General features: G+C 40.0%; 1 protein-coding gene across 2 annotated transcripts in view; it reads right to left on the reverse strand.

Moving 5' to 3' along the window:
- EYS (eyes shut homolog) overlaps window positions 1-21036 on the reverse strand; it is a 499923-nt gene that overhangs the window by 291724 nt on the left and 187163 nt on the right. For both annotated transcript variants that reach the window (XM_081856657.1, XM_081856658.1), the window contains 3 exons: window positions 10109-10233; window positions 6133-6257; window positions 3436-3667 (listed from right to left, as the gene is read on the reverse strand). In XM_081856657.1, the coding sequence (XP_081712783.1) occupies window positions 3436-3667; window positions 6133-6257; window positions 10109-10233 (482 nt within the window). The remainder of the gene's footprint in view (window positions 1-3435; window positions 3668-6132; window positions 6258-10108; window positions 10234-21036) is intronic.

A 21036-nucleotide genomic window follows, 5' to 3' on the forward strand; every position in this document is an offset into this window, starting at 1 on the left:
ACATACTGGGGGAAAATATCACTGCAAAGGGAGTCCTTTTCTAGCATTTTAAAAACTGTTTACAATAAGAGTAGTTTGTGCTCAACTCAGGTTATTCCACTCCCACTAGTAGTAAGCTACCAACCAGCTCTAGCATATTTTGCCACTGATTCATCAGTCTGAGGTATAGTTTTCTAATTATGTAGGAGCATATGAACCCTCACCTGAAGTATAAATTGGTACAGTCCAAACACTGGTTTTCTACCTCATCTACCCCAAATGAGAATGAGGTTTAAATGGCAGCTCTAAAATAACAACTGTTTGTGACATATAAAATACCCAATATTTTAAACATGACCGGATCTTTCAGGTCTGTATATGTTATGCACACTTTCATATGAAGCATCCTCTCAAAGAAATAGCCATAAACCTTCAGGCAACAATATATCTACCAAATAGAAGTTAAAAAAAGAAGAAGCAACGACTCACCAGACAATGTCAGCTGGTAAGGGGTAACAGTTGAAGCTACTACTGACATGCTGTGTGACTGTGATAAGGGGATGTCTGAACTTGCCGTATGTTCTTCATCTGTACTATCAGTCCACTTCAAATACTGCTGTGAAGTACCATCTATTACAGTTAAAGCCTGATTTTCATCAGAAAATGAAAGGTACTGTGTCGCTGAGATTTTCGCAAAGTACGTTTGTGTAGGGAGTGGCTGGTCAGCTAGTACTGAAGAGGATGCCATATCAGAAAAGGCTGATAAATGCCCACGAAGAAAAGCAACCACTGAGCCTCTTTTTGAAGTGCCTGCATGCTCAAGGTGCAAATCAAAAATCCTCTCTGAACTTCTTGGTTCATGTGATGTGGACTTATTTGAACGAGATGCAACATGGGCGCCATTTTCTTCTTGAAGAGCATTGCTCAGATAAAAAGCTAACAATGTATCCTGAGTCAATGACTGAGACATCTTCATAATTGGATCATGTAATGTGTAGTCCAGCTGTTCCATGTCAGTTAATTTCCTACTCAAATACATGTTTGATCTTTGAGAAGCTGAGATGGTCGGAAATGATGGCTCTAAATGGACAGTTTGTAAAAGAACAGTTGCTACGCAGTCCAAATAAACACATGAGAATTCAGTGCTTGGTTCCTCCAAGGGCCTAGTTCGAAAATACCCTTCTGTAGTGAATTTATATCTGCTTTTTTCAGTAGGATGCAAGGAAGATACTTCTGTGAATTTTGCCGATGATGCCGTTCCCCAAGCTGAAACAAATGAATGCCCAGAAGTACCGGCAGTAGATCTCATTAATGTGGAGCAGCTGCTTAATAAGACCAAATTCATCCAGAGTGCCTCATGAAGGAGAGGCTCTTTGCTATGCAGAACCTGATCTGAGAATTCATTGGAGAGTTTCATGTCAGCTGAAGAACCTGTTGCACATGTTTGGTTTAATTTGCTTAAAGAACCTGCAGTTTGCCAGTTGAGGTCAAAGGATGTTTGCCTTTTGGATTGCTGCATAACTGATGAGCTAAAGCCGCCTACCTTTTCTGAAATGGCTGCTTCAAGAGGGAAAACAGATATCACAGAGGGCTTTGGTAAAATCCAGTCTTTGCCTATCAATATTAGGGAAGCAGCTGATTGCTCTCTAGTATCCTCTTGAGGCAACATGGAGAGAACTGAAAATGCAATTGCCAGAGTGGCAGGCTGGAATCTGGGGGAGAGTAATGAGTGACTATTTAATTCAATCAAGGTCTCTGGTATGCTACTAATTACTGAGCTCACGTCTGTAGCAGATAAAGCAAGAGCCTTATGGTTCCCTACTGGCAAACTTTGCACAGAGGGAACTGGAACTGTCATTAAGGAGTCTGTGATAAATGAGGCTATATCATACTCATCTTGTGAGAGTGAGACTAGTGTTAAATCTCCTGAACTATCAATCATTGCCCATGGCTCAGTTGTTATGTTGGACATTATTCTTGTTGCAAACGGACTTGAAAATCCCAACAACTGTGAGGTGGGAATGTCTGCTGAGGAAGTGAGCAAGAAGGCTGCTGAAGACTCACTATTGGTGGTTAATGATCCTAGTCCCGTGCCTTCAAGTGGTATGCTGGACATTAATTTAGCCATGCTAGAGGTTGCAAGAATCCCATGGTTGAGAAAGTCTGTCTTTTGCAGACCTTTAGAGGATAAAAAGTAAGGGGGGCAGTTAGAAGAAAATAAAAAATGAACAACTTTGGCCCTAGGCTGGATCGGCAGCAAATTGCATTGCTACCTGAAAACCATTAATTCTCACCCAGGCACCCCAGAGCAGACAAATACAACTCCGTAAATCATATTCTTAATAAAAGTGTAAGAAAAATTTTAGTGACCTCAAGAGCTGACTAAATGCAAAGCCTCACATTATTCACATGGTGAGGGCTGTAGCCAGAACAAATAGTATTGCTTGGAAGAGATGTATTAAATTTGCTAAATCAATTTTTTCCCTGAGAATCAATATAAAAAAGATAAATTACAGATCTGTACCATTGAGAACTTGAGGGGCTGCCACGATAAGCTGGAAAAGTTACAAAGATAATTATATTTACAAATTGGGTCACATTTAATTTGCTTATCTACATCAAGAAGAAATATTACTTAGATTTTTTTTTAAAAAAGGAAAGAAAAACAGCAAAAAGATCAGGCCAAAAGAGGGAACGAAGCATGCATTTTGAAGTTCGCTATTGAATAGCACAGTGTTTAGAAGAGCTGTAGTTAGTTGAATGAATAGGCTCAGACACATGACACTCAAAATAGGCCACTGCATTTAAGATACTATTCCATTTTTAATGGTTTCCATGCTAGCGGATTCTTTTCCTTTCTGAATTTGAAGCACAAAGGAGTGAGAAAAAAAAGTGGAAATGTGCAAAACCCGGAGGAGCTTGTTACAGGCATTCTTATGTATGAAAACATCAAGAGGTTGGGAAAAGATGCACACAAGAAAGATACGTGCCAGGGAAAGGAAAGGCAAGTTTCTCAAAGCGCCGTCATCTGCCTTCCAGTCTGAAGAGGATTGCACTAATAGAGGGGGCAGAGACGTATTAGGGAGCATACGAAGTCACACATATTAGCCAAGCTCAAATGAAAAGCTAAACAAGTTGTGGAAAAATGCAATTCTCTATACAGTGTAGGCCAGCAGCTGGAGTGGAGAGGGGGATATTGTCCCTGAGTGCTTTTGCACCAGGAGTTCTAATAAACAAAGAATGGCATTCAAATTGACAGAGACAAGACAGGTGCTTAGTTAAAGAGAGCAGAATTCAGAGTTTGGGAAGGGGGACCCTGAAAGAATACAGACGAGAAACACAGAATACAGAAGACATTAATCCTTATAAAAATAATTTAAAACTGCACACACTGAAAGGGCAGGGTTTCATTTAGAACCTCTCAGTCTTTTATTCATAATACTTGTACTTTCTTACCTGTGGAAGTTTGAAAAATATAAAGGTCAGAAGGCAAGAGGCTTGGATGGGCTGATGCAAGGCCTCTCTGTAATGGCTCACTAGGGGGCACTCCTTCCATTTTGATGATGGTTTGTCCCCTTTGGGGGACTGCAGGTAAACAGGTGATATTGTTTATTCCATCCACACAGAGAAACCCAGCAGGGCAGGTACGTATTAAGCAATCGTCGTAATTAAGCTCACAGCTTCGGCCCTAGAGGAGAAGTTTTTAAAAAGTCATTATGAAGGCCATTTCCATTTCCTTGTCACATTAAATGGTTCAAATTATTGCTTTCTTTTGATTCCGCCTCCCTCCCCCCCCCACCCAAAGAGAAAAGAAAGAGATACTGTCTTATTTCAGCTGGGCAGACTGCACTTCCCAAAATTAATTTAAGCCCACTGAGATTTTTCCCTTTATTGATTTCATGACAGAGACCCAGGCTTTTCAATTGCAATTTAATTATGGCATTTTGACTTCCAATCAGTTCAAAGAGCAAACTACCGGTATTAAAATAAAGATTCCATCTCACAGTCCCTATCACATTCTATATCCTAAAACAGTTTTGTTCCCAAGTTTTCTGCCTTTTAAAGTTAACAATATGCTTCTTGGAGATTGAACCAAAGTGATATACAAGGGTGTAAACAAAAAATATGTTCTGATGCTATAATTACTTTATGTTGTAGTGTCTGAAAAGTACACAGTTTATTCCACACTTTAACTTGATTTGTGCAGCATGAGGCTGCCACATCCTTACAAAGCAGGTTGCAATACACTGAAATTGAATTATCTCTTGGGGGATCAAGAAATGTGTTGCCTGTCTAAGGAGCCACAGGATGGTGTTTGCTATGGCATGCCACAGGATGGTGTTTGATATGGCATTTCCTTTCTTTCCATTGAGTATGCATTCTTTGCAAAGCCTGCCTACTAGTCACAGCACCATTGCAAGAGTTGCAAATACTATCATGGCTAGGGATGGAATTTTCTGAAAATATCAATATCAACATTGTGCACGCAGATTTATTTTTTTACAATTCCTACCTTGCATCTTGGTCTCGACACACACTAGGCCTGTTTGACCTTTTCTTCTCTCTGTGTTCAAGGTATGTGTGTTTGTGTGCTTCTGCTCAGTTGTGCCTTTATGCAAATAGAAAGACTCCTTCCATTTGTGGAAGAGTCTTTCAACTAGTGAAGGCGTCCAATAATGGAAGAGGAAGGGAGGGGATATTCAGATTTCTCCTTCTCCACGCAGGTTTGTGCCACCTTTCAGAGGGTTCCTCAACCATCCAGATCAGATTGTCTGGAAGGGGCAGAAAGGGAATGCATGGGGGAGCAGGAACAGATAAGTATCTTTTCCCCTCCATCCACTAGTGGAGGGATTTGCTGGGTTAAAAGTCCTTCTACTCATGGAATGGAACAATTGGATTCCACCCATATAGCCCACATGTCCGATGATATAGTGTTTGGTCCAGAAAACCTTGTGCCAACATGAATATCCTGCTCTGTAAAAGTTCCCCTTCGCCTTGCTTATCTTTTCTCAAAAATAAGTGGCTAATGTCCCCTGAAAGCCCCAGTCTGAAGCTTCAAATGAGAACTATCAGGCAAAATAATTCCAGCCGGCCCTTCCTTTCGTTTTTATTTATCCAAAGCATCTTTTTCTATTAAAAAAGTCCAAGTTGTGCGTTGACAGAGATGAAATAATGCAGTTGTTCAGCTCTTTGAGATTTCAAATTGATGTATTATATAATTAAACTATTGGGGAGTGATACTAAATAAACCACGTACGTAAATCACTTTGATCTTAAGCGTTTTTTTCTTCTTCAAACAGCAGTTTCTTCCCTATTCGTGTCTCTCTCCCCACACCCGCAACAGTAGGAAAAGAATGGGATTCATCTGAATAACTGCTTGCATATCTTGGGAGATTTATTGTAAAGCTGACAAATAAATAATGCATATCTACTGAACAGGAAATTTGTTGTGCATTATTAGCCAGAAATCCAAATTCAGCAAGAGCAATCTGCGCAAGGTAACAGGATAAGATCTGGTGCGAGTAGAACAGGCAGGATAAAATCACTACGGCAAAGAAACAGGTTTGTATACATGGACACAATTCCTGGCTCAAGTGTAAAAAAGGTTAATGAAGCGGGAAGGGTGGATTTAAACAGAGCACCCTTAGGAAACAGAATATTCTGCACCTTGATTGGATTATGGATGCAGGGTGCTTTCCCCTCTTCTACAATTGCTTTTTTTTTTTAACAACACAGCCATAGAGTTGTGGTGTCAGGGTGTGCATGTGTCACAGCTCAAGAGTGATTCAGCAAACCTAAGCAGCACTAGACACTTGACTGGTGCTGTTACAGCCAGTTTATAGCACAAAGGTAATTTTCCATTGGGGATTATATAAACTTAAAACTCCAAATTTAACTTTGACAAACTGCATGGAAGAATCCAGATATACCACTGCCAGGGAAACATTCAGCATCTTCCCATAAATAATAGATAAAGAGGAGGACACCTGTGTGACTGCACCACTTCACACAACAGATGAGGACTCAAGCAGAGCAACACAAGAAGGAGAAGCAGGCAAAATCCTTCTTCCCTGATACTTAGTTTTCCATGCGCAGAGAGGACTGTGGGTATGTGCAATCATAACACATCTGGCAAGATTTTCAATAGCATACCACAAATCCAGGTTTGCAGTAACAGGTGTAGCCAAAGCCTGGTTCATTCTGGATGCAAATCCCATGCATGCAGGGATTTGATGCACATTCATTGATATCCTCTTCACAACGGAAGCCTTCCCAGCCTGTTAGAATGAAAAAAGTGTATCTCATTGACCTTTGCTATTGTATAAACCATGTTAAAAGTCTCTCTCTCTGTGTGTACACATCCAAATCTCTTGATATGTCTCCCCTGCCCCATTCAAACAAAATAGTAAAAAATAAAACACGGACCAAGTGTCCCTATTTTCCAGTTCCCTAGTGTGCATCACCATGCCTGCTTGGTCCTGTGTTGAGCAGGGAGAAGTGAAGGGAGTTTGTACTCACATTTGCCTTCTGCCCCATCTGACTGAGAACCCAAAGTTACATGCATCCCTCGTCAACGCAGAGGATTCTGCTGGTGTTCAAGTGAATGCGAGCAAACAAAACAAAAACTTCAGAACTCTGCTCAACACAGGAAGGTCAAGGACTGGGAAAACGGGGGGGGGGGGGGGGGCTTCCGGGTTAGCGCCATCGACTAATGGCGGATTCCCTCCGAGCTCTTAAAAATCACAGGCGCGGATGCCTGTGAACCTGGTGACTCGGCGGGCACCATTTGCGCCCCCCAAACTGCGAAGGAGCCTTTTTAAAGGCTTCAGAACGGGGACGGGGTGCGGCGCGGTGCTGAGAGTACATCGCTCCTTCTGCGGAGTGAAGCCGCAAGCCATTGTCGGAGAGGGCTGACTTTTTCCTTGGAACAATTGGACTTTAAAGTAAAAACCTGTGAGTAAGATGGAATTCGGAATTTAAAAAATCTTTGTCAAATTAGGAACGAGTGGGGAAGGGTTAAAAAGGAAGTCCGCCCCCCCCTTTGTAGATAATTTAAAGCAAAGAACCTGCTATCTAAGGTCGAGAGGATCCTTTCTTTCCTTTTCTAAAAGACTTCAACCTTCATGGTTTGATACTATAAGAAATTTTACTGGAGGATAAAAGATTAACTTTGGGAGCTGAAGTTTCACCCCCCCGGACCCGGGAGTGTCCCGCGAGAGAGCCTGTTGATGAAGTACTGAGGAATTTGACAGCTGTCAAATTGGCTGTCAGAGGGAAAAAGAGAACTTTGTTTCTGTCGCTTCTGCTGGTTATATTTGTTACAATTTGTTGAGAATAAAGAAGGACTGATACAAATTAAATTGACTATTGGATGTGAGCTGAAAAACATTAAGAAAATAAAATCCCCCTAGAGGGGGTTCAGGACATTACAAGAATGGCTGGAGGAAGGAAAATTCTGACTGAACTGGATAGAACATTTGTTCTCTTGGGAAAGTTACAAGGTGAAATTGATGTTTTGGCTACAAGCGTCATAACTATGGCCTCAGGAGTAAACAATTTTGTTGAGGTTGATAAGGATTCGAAGCAGGAAGCTCATACAACTGGACAAATAGAGAAACTTGAGACTTATGAGAATATGGAGAAGGAGACATATGCTGTCCCTGAAGAAAAGGAAGGAGGAGCTGTAATTTCTCAGATGTCAAATGAGAGTTGCAATTTGTGGCCTGACATGAAGGCAACAAAGGAGAATAATAACTTGATGTGGAAAGCCTGGCCTGAATTGGTGAGTCTAAAACTGAGAGATCCCCTTATGTGGAGATCTGAAGATCGAAGGATTATAAATTTGATCAAGGTGGAAGTTGGAGCTTTGGGGACATTTGGACTTGAAAGGAGTATGTTTGAGTACCCCATAGGCTCTATTTTTAAGCATGGAGGGCTGGCTGGAAAAAATATGGATTCTGTTGGGCCGAAGCCTCTCCAAAATTTGGGGTTCAACATTAAGGACTATCAAAAAGGCCAGCAGAGAGGAACTGAAAGAGATTTAAAAGCCTCGGATGTGAGATCTCCAGGCTAAACAAGATATTGAACTGATGAACACTTATTAGGGACTGAAACCGGGAAGGGGGTGGGTGGAGTCTGGGAATCCAAAGGGTATATAATTATAACTTGCTTTGTTTTTATTTTGTTTTGCTATTTGTTTGGAACTGGGGAAAGCCGTGGAAGAGAAATTTTGGTCGACTTTAGGAAAAAATGTTTAAGAATGAGCAATGATGTTTAAGTATTGATGTTTAAATTTGGATAATAAGGATTTGCTGAATTAATAATTTAAATTGGAATACAAGAAGGGGAGGTGTGAGGAGGTCTGAGAAATAAGTTAAATGAAAATAAGTAATTGGAATTATATGTGTTTTTAAATGTTTTTTTTCTCTTTTAAATTTTGGATTTTGGGATTTTTGTTATTTTTTGTTTAATTGCTGTTTTTGTGTGTTTTTATTGAAAATGCTAATAAATATTCATTTAAAAAAAAGACGGGGGGGCAGGGAGGCAGATGTGGGGGGGGGCGGCGCCTAGGGCTGGCATGTGTAGCTTTATGCTTACTACATGTGGGGAGATTTCCTGCTCATGCAGAACCTAAACAGCACCAGTAACATCCTACACAAAACTCTTGTTTGCTGTATTTTTAGGACAAACAATTAAAAATGCATGTTTCCCTAAGAACAGAAAGCCAAGATAGAAAAAAAAAAATACTATGGCATGCTTCTCAAATATATCACACATGCAATATGTGAGATATATTTATATAATACACACACACCCCTATCTAACTGATTTCAATGGAAGAGTGTTAATCATATGTGTCTAAATCTCTCTCCTCTTAATCTTTCCAAGTGCTTAATGCTGGCTCAGTGGTGCCCATTAAGCATCTAACAACAGTGAGGCAAACTATCAACATTGTCCTTTCTAAAGCAGCCACTGGAAGCTCCCATTTTGATCAGAGCAGTGACTCTGAAGAAACTGGATCCCCTTCCCTCAATGCTATATTTCCAATCTCAATCTCCAAAGCTGCTACAACCCCCCAGTGCCTGCTTTAAGATGAAAATGAAAATGTCGGCATATCTCAAAGGAGTCAACTCCTAGTGGCATTGCCATTCAAATGGTGTGTGTGCACTGCATCAGTTGATCAATTATGTGGGGTGGGGTTTATCTGTCCTCCCCCCAATATTTTATTCAAGTTGGCACCCCTGACATACCTGGTTACAGATTCCTCACATCCCAAGTGTGCTGCATAAATAAGGGTCAATTGCTGCCAATAGGAATACGGCCACGGAAGGCCAGAATCCAAGGAGCTGTCTTAGACATGACTTTTGATCAGCAGGTCCCTTGTGCTATTTCAATATGCTATTGAAAGCCCCCCCTCAGTTTTGTAAGTTGCTTGCCTTACAGCGATTCAGAAGCCCTTTGAATTGGCAGAACTAATTGTGTAGTTATTTGCAATCCAGCCAAGCTGAACACAAGGAAGTGAAGGGAGAGAGGAAGCACATGACGCCAGGGATGCTCTAAACAAGGGTATTAATCTTAAGGCACATGTTTATTTAGTTGCATTTATTTTCAGAAAGCCACTACTCCCCCCCACCTGATGATATGTTTGAGGGCCAGAAGACTGTCTGAAACGATCCCATTAGATGTGTCCAATTCCAAGAACTGTCTTAACTCAAAGTGCAAACAATTTGTTCCACCATTTTCTTTCACAGTAATGTTTAATCATTTTGTTTAAACCATAGCACAATTAACCACTTTAAAATGCAAATTAAAACACCCCATTCTACCTTTGGACTTCAGACAATATTTTAAGTGCATTCAGTGGCTTCCCTTGAAAAGTGTCTGTTTTGATCAAGAGGTTACATCAATTTGCACCTCAGAATCACTCTGGAAGCAAGACAATCGGAGTTTCCACATGCATTACTTTCTGTTTACAGAAAAGCATTAGCTCCAGAGCTTAATTTCCAGTACGTGCTGCTTTATCTTGGTATGTAAAAAAAGAATGTTCTTTGCATTCAAAAGTCCTTCAGGAGTTAAATCCTTTATGACACGAAAATGCTTTAATTCAAAATATCATTTCAGTGGTTACCTTCCTGACATCTGCAGAAGTATCCATTAATAAGGTCTTCACAGACGGCGCCATGCTGGCAAGGTGATGAGATGCACTCATTAATGTCTGCTTCACAAAACTGACCAGAGAATCCATCCAGGCATCTAAAGATTTAATAAATTCCATAGTGCAATATAAACATAGTGCAGTATAGTACAGTTGGTTTTTTTTCTTGAATAAATATTTTATTTATATATTTTTGACACATTCAATCTTAGTTTAGATTACTTTTTTGTTAGATAACCACCACCTATTATGTTATTTGTACATTCGCATTGTTCATCCTAGAGAGGACCAACCTTGGCCCAGAAACCACTCTTATGGGCTGCCAAGTTGCACTGAGGAAAACCTCTTCCCCTTTCATGACCACATGACACTTGCTTTTAAGATCCATTTCAGTCTACTTTACAACACAGCATTGTGGCAGAAAACAATCTGAGGCCTACACAAATTATTGTAACCTGGGGGTTGATGGATTTTTTTGCTGGACTATTGATTTTGTGGGACTTCTCAACCGCTTTCCATGTTTTCAGGCATCAAGTTCTTCTGGGGTGTCTTGATGGATTCAGGGCATCACTTTGTGATGGTTCCACTTCCATGAAATGAGATGGGATATGCTCAGTAGGCAGAGATCATGGCCAGGTGGCCCACACATGAGACAGGCAGAGGCAGCTACCTCAGGCGGCAGAACCCCAAGAGAAGGCACCTTCACAGGAACCCTGCCCACTGAGATCTCATGGTATCTTGTTGTACCCACCATTGCTGTTTTGTGGGTGCTGCGGCATGATCCAGGTAAAGGAGACTTGGGGGGCAGGGCTTTGGCAACAGCGGGGCAGCACCTTTCTATTTCACCTCAGATGGTGAAACGGGATTGGGCTGCCCCTGCCAGAAATGCCATAGCTTCTGCTTCTTCCGAGGAGATGTGCTGTGTGGGGCTCACCAGATTGCACTGTCCAACTCACAGCGTTTAATATTTATATGAAACTTGGAAAGACCATCCATTTATTTGCAGTGAGATGCCATAAGAATCCCTCTTATCTTTCTTTCTTCAGCAAATCCAGGTACACTCACAGCAGCTCTATCTCCCACTTCAGTTGGAGATTTTAAAGGGCAGTGCCTGGGGAAGCGTGCTGGGCGCCATCTTATCTCACATATAAGGGGTAGGTAGGAATTCAGTTTCCGAGTATATTTGCTTTGGAACACTGTCAGATGAAATTGCCGCTCTAACAGTTGCATTGCCAGTGAGTTTAGAATGATCATTAAAAAATGAAATGAAATGCAAGTGTGCATTTAATTGACCTTAGCATGTACTATAGCAAGGACACTCCTGCCAGAGTAGAACGGCAGTTTAAGAAGGTCGGTGATTCAAAGTACAGGCATCTTTGAAGAAAACCCACAAAACAGCAGATTTAACAGGGAACACGGCAACAGATTTTAAGTTTATTTCCAAAGTCTTTTTTAGTCAATAATGTGCTTATAACATAAGTTTGCATCTCTACTGATAAAACACCAACCTATAGTCGTTATTTGCTCCCCAAATCAGGCTGAGAATGAAAGCAAAGAGTCTCTTCCCCAGCTGTAGGGCAGCTTCATATGTTCATATATCCAGAGGTTATCGACAAAGCTTACCTGTCTTCTGGTTGAACAACTCCCTTCAGTCTTATATTGGGCCTGCGACTCTCCAAATGTCAAACTATCTCCCCCCGATCCAATTCTAATCCATATCCTGCTGTAGCCCATTGTTCTTTGTCTCTGTTTCTCACCTGTACCCTTTTCTCATCTCCTTTCATCTCTCTGGTGACATTTCACAGCTTATGAATAATTTGTATAACTGCCAGGTTGAAGGCTACCATCTCAAAAACACTCTTCCTCAAACGCGGGAGTTTGCTGAGGTTATTCAGGAGCAATTAACAGCAATTGAAGTTACTGAGACCATGCCTGCACCAAAACGTTTGCCTGTTTGCTAAGCACGTTCTGTCTAGATAAATGGGCAGGAACCTATTACTACGTTTGCTTGGGATTCCAATTTGTCTGAATGCATCTTAATCCTCAAGAGTAAGAAAATGGTTGGAAGAATATTTTTTCTCCCTCTAATAATTAGGGCTCCGAAAAGAGTAACAAATCAAAATGAAAGACGTTGCTTCCGAGTTCCCGTGAAATAAGATAGCCCAGTGGAAAAGTTCTTTTGACATTCGTCCTGATTTCCTCCCCATTCAAATCTGCATTTTCTGTGCAGAATAAATCTTGTTAACTACTCCACTCTAACAGGCCAGTTCTGTCACTGGAAATTTATATTGGGGTGGCTATACATTATTAACAAGCTATGAAAAGTCACAGGCGAAATGTCATGGCAGCTGAGATATAGCAGCACCTTGGGATTCATATTGCAAACAGTTTAGTTTTAATCATCTTGGACCACGAGGTGCCTGACATTTGAGGGGCAACTTTTTCCTTTTTAACTTCAACTGGAGTCAGACCTCTATTATCTCAGCCATAATTTTCAGTCTCGGCAGTGATAGAATGTTTTACCTCCTAAATTAAAAATGTGAAAAAAAATCGATCTATCACAGACCTTATCGTTCATTTAATCAATGCTCACATGCAGGCTTAAAGAAGTAGAGCAAGGTCAGCTGATAATTCTAGCACCTGCAGGACGATTCAGTGCAATGTGTGATCACTATTACATGAATGCCACTGGCTGAACTATACTAAAGAGAGGGGGCAAATCTTGATTTATTTCTTATTAGAGGAGGGGGAAATGTGGGTGGGCTTTGTAACTGAGAGTGATACTGCAATCCCATCCTACAATCACCTCTGTTATATCACCAAATATAAATCTAATGTGCCAAATTAATGTACAAATATAATCACATTTTTCTAATAAGAAGCATTTTCTTCTTCTTCTTCATTTTTTGCAGTTCAGAGGCACGACACAGCTGGTAGAAATCCACCATGCCAGTCCGGCTATTCAAAGGGATCACATTAACTATCTGAGCCACATTCAGTGCAAAGTGTGACCATTATTATATGAAGGCCACTGGCTGAACTATACCAAAGAGAGAGAACAAATCTTGACGTATTTCTTTTTAAAAGGAGGAGGGGAGTGGACTTCATAATTGACAGTGATACTGCAATCCCATCCTATGAACACCTCCATTATATCACCCAAGTATCAAGCTATATGCTAAATTAATGTACAAATATAACAATCTTTTACACACACAAAAAAAAAAAAACAAAAAAAGCAAAACAGCAGTACAGACAAGACGTAGCTGGTAGAAATAGGTTGGCTATTCAAAGAATTGCACTACTAACAGGCAAAATAAATGAAACAAGTGCTTTTTCCTTAGCTAAATAATAAAAAGGAGCATTGTTCTCGAATATAAAAATGCAGTAGATGTTTGAAATCCCAGCTCCATCAAACATGCATCTGACAAGCTGAAAGCTCTTTCATGCTTTCAGCAGTTACACAGAAATGTTTCAAGTCTGGGGTTTTCTTTCAGCGCTTTTGATTTCTTTCAAACCTGCCTAATTTTTTTTGTTACCTTTTTATTCTCTTATTATTCTTTATATCCAGCCACAACTAATTGCCAACTTCCTTTTAATATAGAAATCAGATTGTGAGCTCCATTATAAAGGAGTAGTCCTTTTATCAGGATGTACAAAGCTTTCAATATTGCAAGGAACCTCAAAGACTTAGTCTAATAGCATCTCGCGCAAGGAATTTAAGCCTGTTGTCTGTTGCTTCCATTCCATGCCTGCTTTGCAAGATTATTGCATATATTCTTATATATATTTACAGTGCATGTTTCTTCCCATTGCAATTCCACTGAGTGGTTCAACAAAGAGAGAATTGGGTCTTCTGAACAATCCCTGGTACATGTGCAAGATTATGTGAATTCATTCATGACATTTTCCATTACCATTTGCTTCCAACAGAACATACACTAGAAGGGCAAGTATCTGCCCCAAGTATTTATTCTAACGACACTCTTAAAATGATAATTATCACAATAAAATTGTCCTTTGAAGTACAAGGAGCTGAGGAGATCTAATTCTCAAAGTACAACCCTGAAACATGGCCAATAATATGACACGTTATATAAGGTTGACATTTGGGGAAATGTAAACCTTAGCCTGCTGCCAGCCTTCACCTTCTCAGCCAAATGAACCAAGTGGAAGGATGCCTGGGAGCTTGCTGACAATTTGAAAAAAAAGATTCTGTGAAGTGTTTTCCTTAGGGTTCTTCCCCTTAACTTCACAACTTGTGCTGGTTTGTAGCAGCCTAGGTTCCTCTCTCCCACGCTTAAGTCCCAATTTCTGTATTGACATGCTAGGTTGATGTTAATATGCAGTGTAATTTTATCATAGTTCTCATAATTACTGCCACTCACTAAAGCAAAGGACTAATCAATCAAATCTTTATTACAGTCACAGACCAGCATAACAATGGACTAAAGAAGAGGTTTGGTTTACACGAGATCTTAGGATACCCCCCTATAGCTGGTGAGCCACCAAGGAAAACACAACTTGGTGTCCATGTATTGTGGCTTATGGAATACTTTAAAACTCTCTTTTTTGTACAATCCACAGCAGGAAGCAACAGTACAAGATTAATCAAGCCCCAGGCAGACCAGAATCCATTACTTGGTTGACTTGGATGCCATATGATGTGATTTACGCAACAGTTTTCTAAGATCTCCAAGGAGATTCCCTAAGATTTCCAATGAGAGGCTTCTACATGCTTCCAAAGGAGTATAAATATGCCTTGAAAAGCCGCATGATCATTTGGAATTAGCAATTCTATGAAACCTCAACACAAACTGAGATGACAGAAATATCACAGATGTTTTATTGGACAATATCTCATGCCCTGAATAAGAAGACACTGAAAAGATCCAGGTGACTTCAATAGGGTATTTTACTAGTGCAGTTGCCCAAAGTTTCTCTGCTAACCCATGTGGTGTGTGACTACACTTCAAGGGGATATGTCATCAGTGAGCACTGTGGAGGAGAGAGCCAACTATGTGGACAGCCATCTATAATACTACCCTAAAAATTACCACTTAGGTCTTATCCACTTCCTCTTGTCACACTGTATTCGCCCGGGGGGAAAATGCTCTTTAGTGCTCAATTGGAGCAAACAACAATCAGGTTTTCTGTGGAATGCAGTTTGTTCCAACTTAGAGCTGAAGAGCGGATTTTCCCTGGAAAAGGAGTGGGGCAAGGAGAAAACTGCTTGGACCCATGCTTTCTAAGCATGGGAGAAGCAGAAGTGTGGACAAGCCCTTACTCTGTATGCCCCAGTAGAAATAGCAAGTCCACACGCACTTCCTCCCCTGAACTGAAGTGAGAAAACCTGTGAGCAAGCCCTTAAATCATTTCTTGACTATGTGAAATAGGTAGCAGAAGCAGCAACAGCAAGGTATCCCAAATGCAAAAATAATGCAGGTGGTCACCTGGACTGGATTCATACCATAATGGTCACATTTTATCCTGTTGAAATAAGTAGGAATAAAGTTAGTGATTCTCCAACCCAATATTTTCATTCATGCCAATGAAGGGCAGTAGTGTGTGTCAGAGTATATTATACATTGTCACAGAAGATGATATGCTATCTCTCTCAGAGAAACCATTTGGGAGCGCAGTATTGTCTTGTGTTGGCCCTGATCACCAAACATCTTATATTTGGGGCCTCATGAGGACCAATATATTTTCTAGCATCAAATTCTTATTGTTTTCACAAATCCCTCTCTCTCCACACACAATTTCTATTGCTCCTGTATCCCTTTCTTTATTGTTGTCATGCAATCCTTAGTTTATGAAAGTGTTTGATTAGGCTTTCAAGTATCGCCTTTTTTCCAGACAAATAAAAACACACTTGCTCTTTTTTATTCAATAAAAAGCTTTCTTTTTGTCTCAGTAGTCTGAAACAGCAGTGTCATCTATCTTTGTTCCTTCTGAAAGCCTTCTGTAATTAATTCCCACCAAGTATTAACTCAGATGAACTACAAACATCCCCTCCACTGGGTAAAATACCAATCCCTTTGCAGGGGAAGAATCTACCTTGAAGGGAGGTATGGAAGACTTCCTTCATGTCTGCAAACTTATAAAGCTGAAATCCATGTTTACTCTTCAAAGAACCAACTTTTCAGAGGTTCCAGTTTCTCCCATTTGAATTTTATGCCTGGTTTTGAATACTTCAGTCTCTCTCACTTCTCCCCCCATGAAGAATATTAACTAGTGTTTTGGACAGAAAAATCTAGGCTTTATTCATATGAAACTTTTTCTATGGACTTCGGATAGGGTTGGCATTCTAAGAATCTGAGATGGTGAACAAATCTGGTGTTAAGTTGACTGAAAGAAATCCAATACTGAATGTAACACCATCTTTAATTATTTATTTATCTCATTCTGTTTAGCTCATATAGCTGAGCTTTAGGAAATGTTAACTAATTTGTTTAGGTATTAAGAGACATTTTAAAGTATTGTGAGTTAAAAGCTCACTGTGGTTAATTATTATCTCTGTATAGGAACTGTAGCATTGTGATTTGATGTTAAGATAAAAAAGTTAAGGCCATGTTGCTCCTACAGCTGTCTGTCTACAAGTTTTTAATTTTCTTTTTAAAAGAGAAAAATCACTGGAGGTGAAAAAAGAAAGAAACCCAGCTACTACCCAATTTTCTCCCACCGGTTTAAAATAATCCTGGATTATTTTAAATAGCACGAATTCCGAAATAATGAGAACTAACAAAATTCAGCATCATTGTATGCAGAGGCTCTTTCCACCATCACGTGGGAGGGATATATACTTGATGTGATCCTAACTGACATAAATGCAGAGGCAATCAGAGGTAATAATTCATAACTCATTAATCTTGATATTTGTTACTAGGCCTAACACTGTATGTCTCACATCAGTGCCTTAAAGCACATTTGACAAACAATGCATGTCATTAATCAACATTAGAAAACAAGTTACAGCTGAATAAATACAAACATCTGCCTCCCCCTCCCCTGAAAGTTTTGCTTTGTTTTGTCAGTTTTAATGGGCACTCTAGCAATTGGCACAGGAGTAAAACCCCAGTTGTAATTGGCATAATTATCAGCAGTTATTTTCAGAGATCCTTTCCCCCCCCTTTTATCATTGCCAAAACGAAAAGCCTGCCTGGAAAGGGAAGTTATTTTTTTCTGCGAGAAAAAAAACCCATGACTGGGTGGCATTTCTGACTACAGTTGTGCAGTCAGAATGTAAAAGTTGCACAGCTGGCTAAGAACTCCCAGTTAATATTTAGAACCTACTTCCACTGGCAGCAGGAAACAATCCATCTGTGTCACTGCTCAGAAAATAACAGCAACAAAAGTTCTTGTGAAAGACTTGACCTTTGAGACAGAGGGGCAGTTTGCATGCTTTGTAGCAAATTGATCCTCTGGTGTCTCCATAGATGAAGGATGCAGAACCTTACTAGCCTGGTGTGCTGGACTGTTATCTCCTTCACCCCACCCAGGACCAGTCTGACAGGAGGTTGGAGCTGCTCACCTGTCAATCACCTAACATCATAGGGGTGTTCAAAAGCCCCTTTCAAAGCACCATTGCTTTCAATGCTGATTGTCAGCTCCTTGGATGATTGTTGGATCTTCAGAACCCCCACTGATAATTCAGGCTAAGGTAGCTCTGAGAGGGGCTTCTGCAGATGTCTTGAGACTCCCTTCTCAAAACATCATGCTGCCCTGCATTTTGAAATGGACTTTGCAGGCACCACCAATCAGCTGACAGCTACTTCCTACAAATACCCCTTTCACCAAGCCCTCCCCTTACCTGCCTCACACCTGACATTATGCACAATGCCAGGGATGGAGCAGGTGGATGTGACTTGGGTGAAATGGCCTTGTGGAAAAGTCTAATTAGGTCTACAGGTCAGAGGATTCCCCAACCCACACCTAGCAGTAGATGGTCCATGTTGTGAGTTTCTCTACTTATCAAAACTTCCCTACCAAATAAAGCTGACACTAGAAACTGGGATGCCTTTTTGATAGTAATAAAGTGCAGACTATAAATATTTTAAATGCATGCCACACACACACATTCACACACACACACACACACACACTGCATGCAAAAGCTCCAGCACTTGTTAGCTCTGTGGTAAAAAAAGAGGAAAAAGTCTGAATCTAGATTTTCTTATAAGCTAATAGAAGTCAAACTGAATACATATCATTTTGCACGTTCCTCTTCCACATTCCAATAAAGCCTGTGTTGCTATCTACTTGAATGACAAGTATGACAAATTGCCATGGAGAAACTTGTAAATAGCAAGTCATAATTCTTACTGAAATCTATACTATTTCACATTGATGACAGGCTCTCCAGTGTAATTTTTCAGCATAATCATTTATGAATTATCAGTTATTAGCATAAGGAGAGCTTCTGATGACATTTTCATTGTTTTTCCTTTTTCAGCAATTCATCAAAAGGATTTTTTTTTGGTTTTGATTTTGTAAATATGCTTTGGTTTGACGTTGCATTAGCCTATATTTCAGTTGAACTAAACCCAGCAAACTTCATTACAACACAGGTGTTTGAATGATCACTCAGCAGTAAGTACCTCAAGAAGGTCTACGCATAAATGATAGGTCAACCTACTTATAATCCCTCACCAAGCGGTGAAGCAGGCAGTAGTTTTAGACATCATGGTGAAGCCAGGTAGGCAGATATACAACAACCAGGTTCTGTTGTCCTTTGCACAGTTGGTGTCATTGCGGGGCAGTTAAGGGCAACCGCAAGACCATTTGAACAATGCAAGAATTCTCCTGTGCCTTAGGTAACAATGTATTTGTTACGGGCCATTGCACACACTTGCTTGAACGAGTTATCCATGGTGTGAAGGCAAGTGTCTATTTGAGCACTCTACTCATGCCTGCAGTACAACATAGGCTTCTGAACTGAAGCAGCTTCAGTAGTCCTGGTGGAATATTATATATATATATATATATATATATATATATATATATATATATATATATATATATATATTCCTAGAAGTTGATGGAGGCAACTCTTCCCTCCTGGTATGCTTGGACCTTTGGTGTGTAGCTTTTTGTACAGTGGATCATGTCAATCTGTCAACCCCAGCGTGAACTGCTAGCAATGAGTGTCAGGTCTGGGTCTTGAGTGCTTCTGTTCGTTCTTTCTTTTCCAGAACACACTCAAAAGTTCACTGTCAATGACATGCCCTTGGTTGTTTTGAGGGTTCTACTACACAAGCCTCAGCTCAGCCCAGACTTTTCAAATCTCTCTGAGCTTCGGAGCTTTGAAGAAGAGGTGATCAGATCTTCCTCATTCCATTCTGTTACTTTTGGGGAGATTTTTTTTTTCACATCCAAGTATTCTGCCTGACAACCTTCACTGATCTTCTGGAGGGTTGTTGGTTGTTGATTTTTTAGTTCTAAAGGAATTAAGATTTTGATGTGCAATATCCCTCTACACTAGGTAAAACCAAGTAGTTAGACCAGGCTACATAATCTGTGATATACCACTTTTATGGCACCCACAAGGGCCTACAGAAATGTCTTGCTTGTACTACCTGGCTGGAACTGCAAGAAGATGATTGACAAAAATGGAACAGTAATCAGGGGCATGATTTGCAATGGACAGCCAACTGCACTCATGTTCAGGTACACATCACATGAAGAAGAATTGCCATCATATATCCTGGCATTTATCCTAAGTTTAAAAGGCTATAATGTAACTGAAATGTATTATAAATTTCAGCAGAAGCGTTATCCATATAATGGGGTTTAGGAGAGCTATGTTATATTAAGGGATGAATGAATGAATCTATCTATCATCTATCTATCTATCTATCTATCATCTATCTATCTATCTATCTATCTATCTATCTATCTATCTATCAATCATCTATCTGTCATCTGTCTATCTATTTCTAGTCTGCTCCTCTTTCACGTGTTCACTCATAAGGCCATCACATTCCATTTCTGCATTTTAAAAAATCTGCAGGAATTTTTTTCCATTTAAATACATATTTCAAATGTATTTTCCCCCAAACAACATCCATGCATTATTTGAGCCAAAAACTGTGATGTTCAAAAGCTGGTGGATAACTAATTAATCATCTATACATTAGTCCTACAGGTACAGATAATGTCAGTTGCACTGGAATTCACTAATATAAAATTCCTCAAGCATCTCTACTTATATTCCAGTCCCAGATACATTTACTTGGAAGAAAGAGGAGCTGATTTCAAATGAATTTACTTCCAAGTAAGTATGCTAAGGATTAAGTCACCTTTAACATGGTTATACTGCTCAGAAAGATGAAACATACTCTGCAAGAGTAGGTCAAACAATTTCCCTTATAATTGAGCAGGCAAAAGAGCAAATTGCTAACGTCAAAACACATGGAAATTTACAATTTTTTTTTTAAAAAAAACTAGAGTAATTGTTAGGCTCCAAATACAAGTATATGTGAAGTTAAATGTCATGCCCTAAATATCCTGCAGTATGAAATGTTATCCTGAAGCATATCATAAAGACTCATAAACTCAGGGCGGGCACTGGTGGTGGGGAGATAGTGATATTATTTTAAGTACCTTTTGCAGATAACCCATGAAAAAGAATCCCAGGCAGCAAAGCATTGCAGTGACTAGAGATATATAGAAGTCTGAATATCATCAAGTGGTTCTGAGACGGAAACTGATTCAATTGAGATAAACATTATGGAGTGTGATACTTTACTCGAAATCTGTGATCGTGCCAGCCAGTGCCCAAGACCAGCTCTTTCAAAGGAAAACAAGTCATCCATTCAACCTTGGATTAGGGAACTGCAAATAAGGATTAAAAAGGGGGTGTGGGGAGAGAGAGAGCACATTGAACTTCAGTTGACTCA

This window comes from Podarcis erhardii, assembly GCF_964252035.2.
Source record: "Podarcis erhardii genome assembly, chromosome: 3".
Classification (NCBI taxonomy): domain Eukaryota; kingdom Metazoa; phylum Chordata; class Lepidosauria; order Squamata; family Lacertidae; genus Podarcis; species Podarcis erhardii.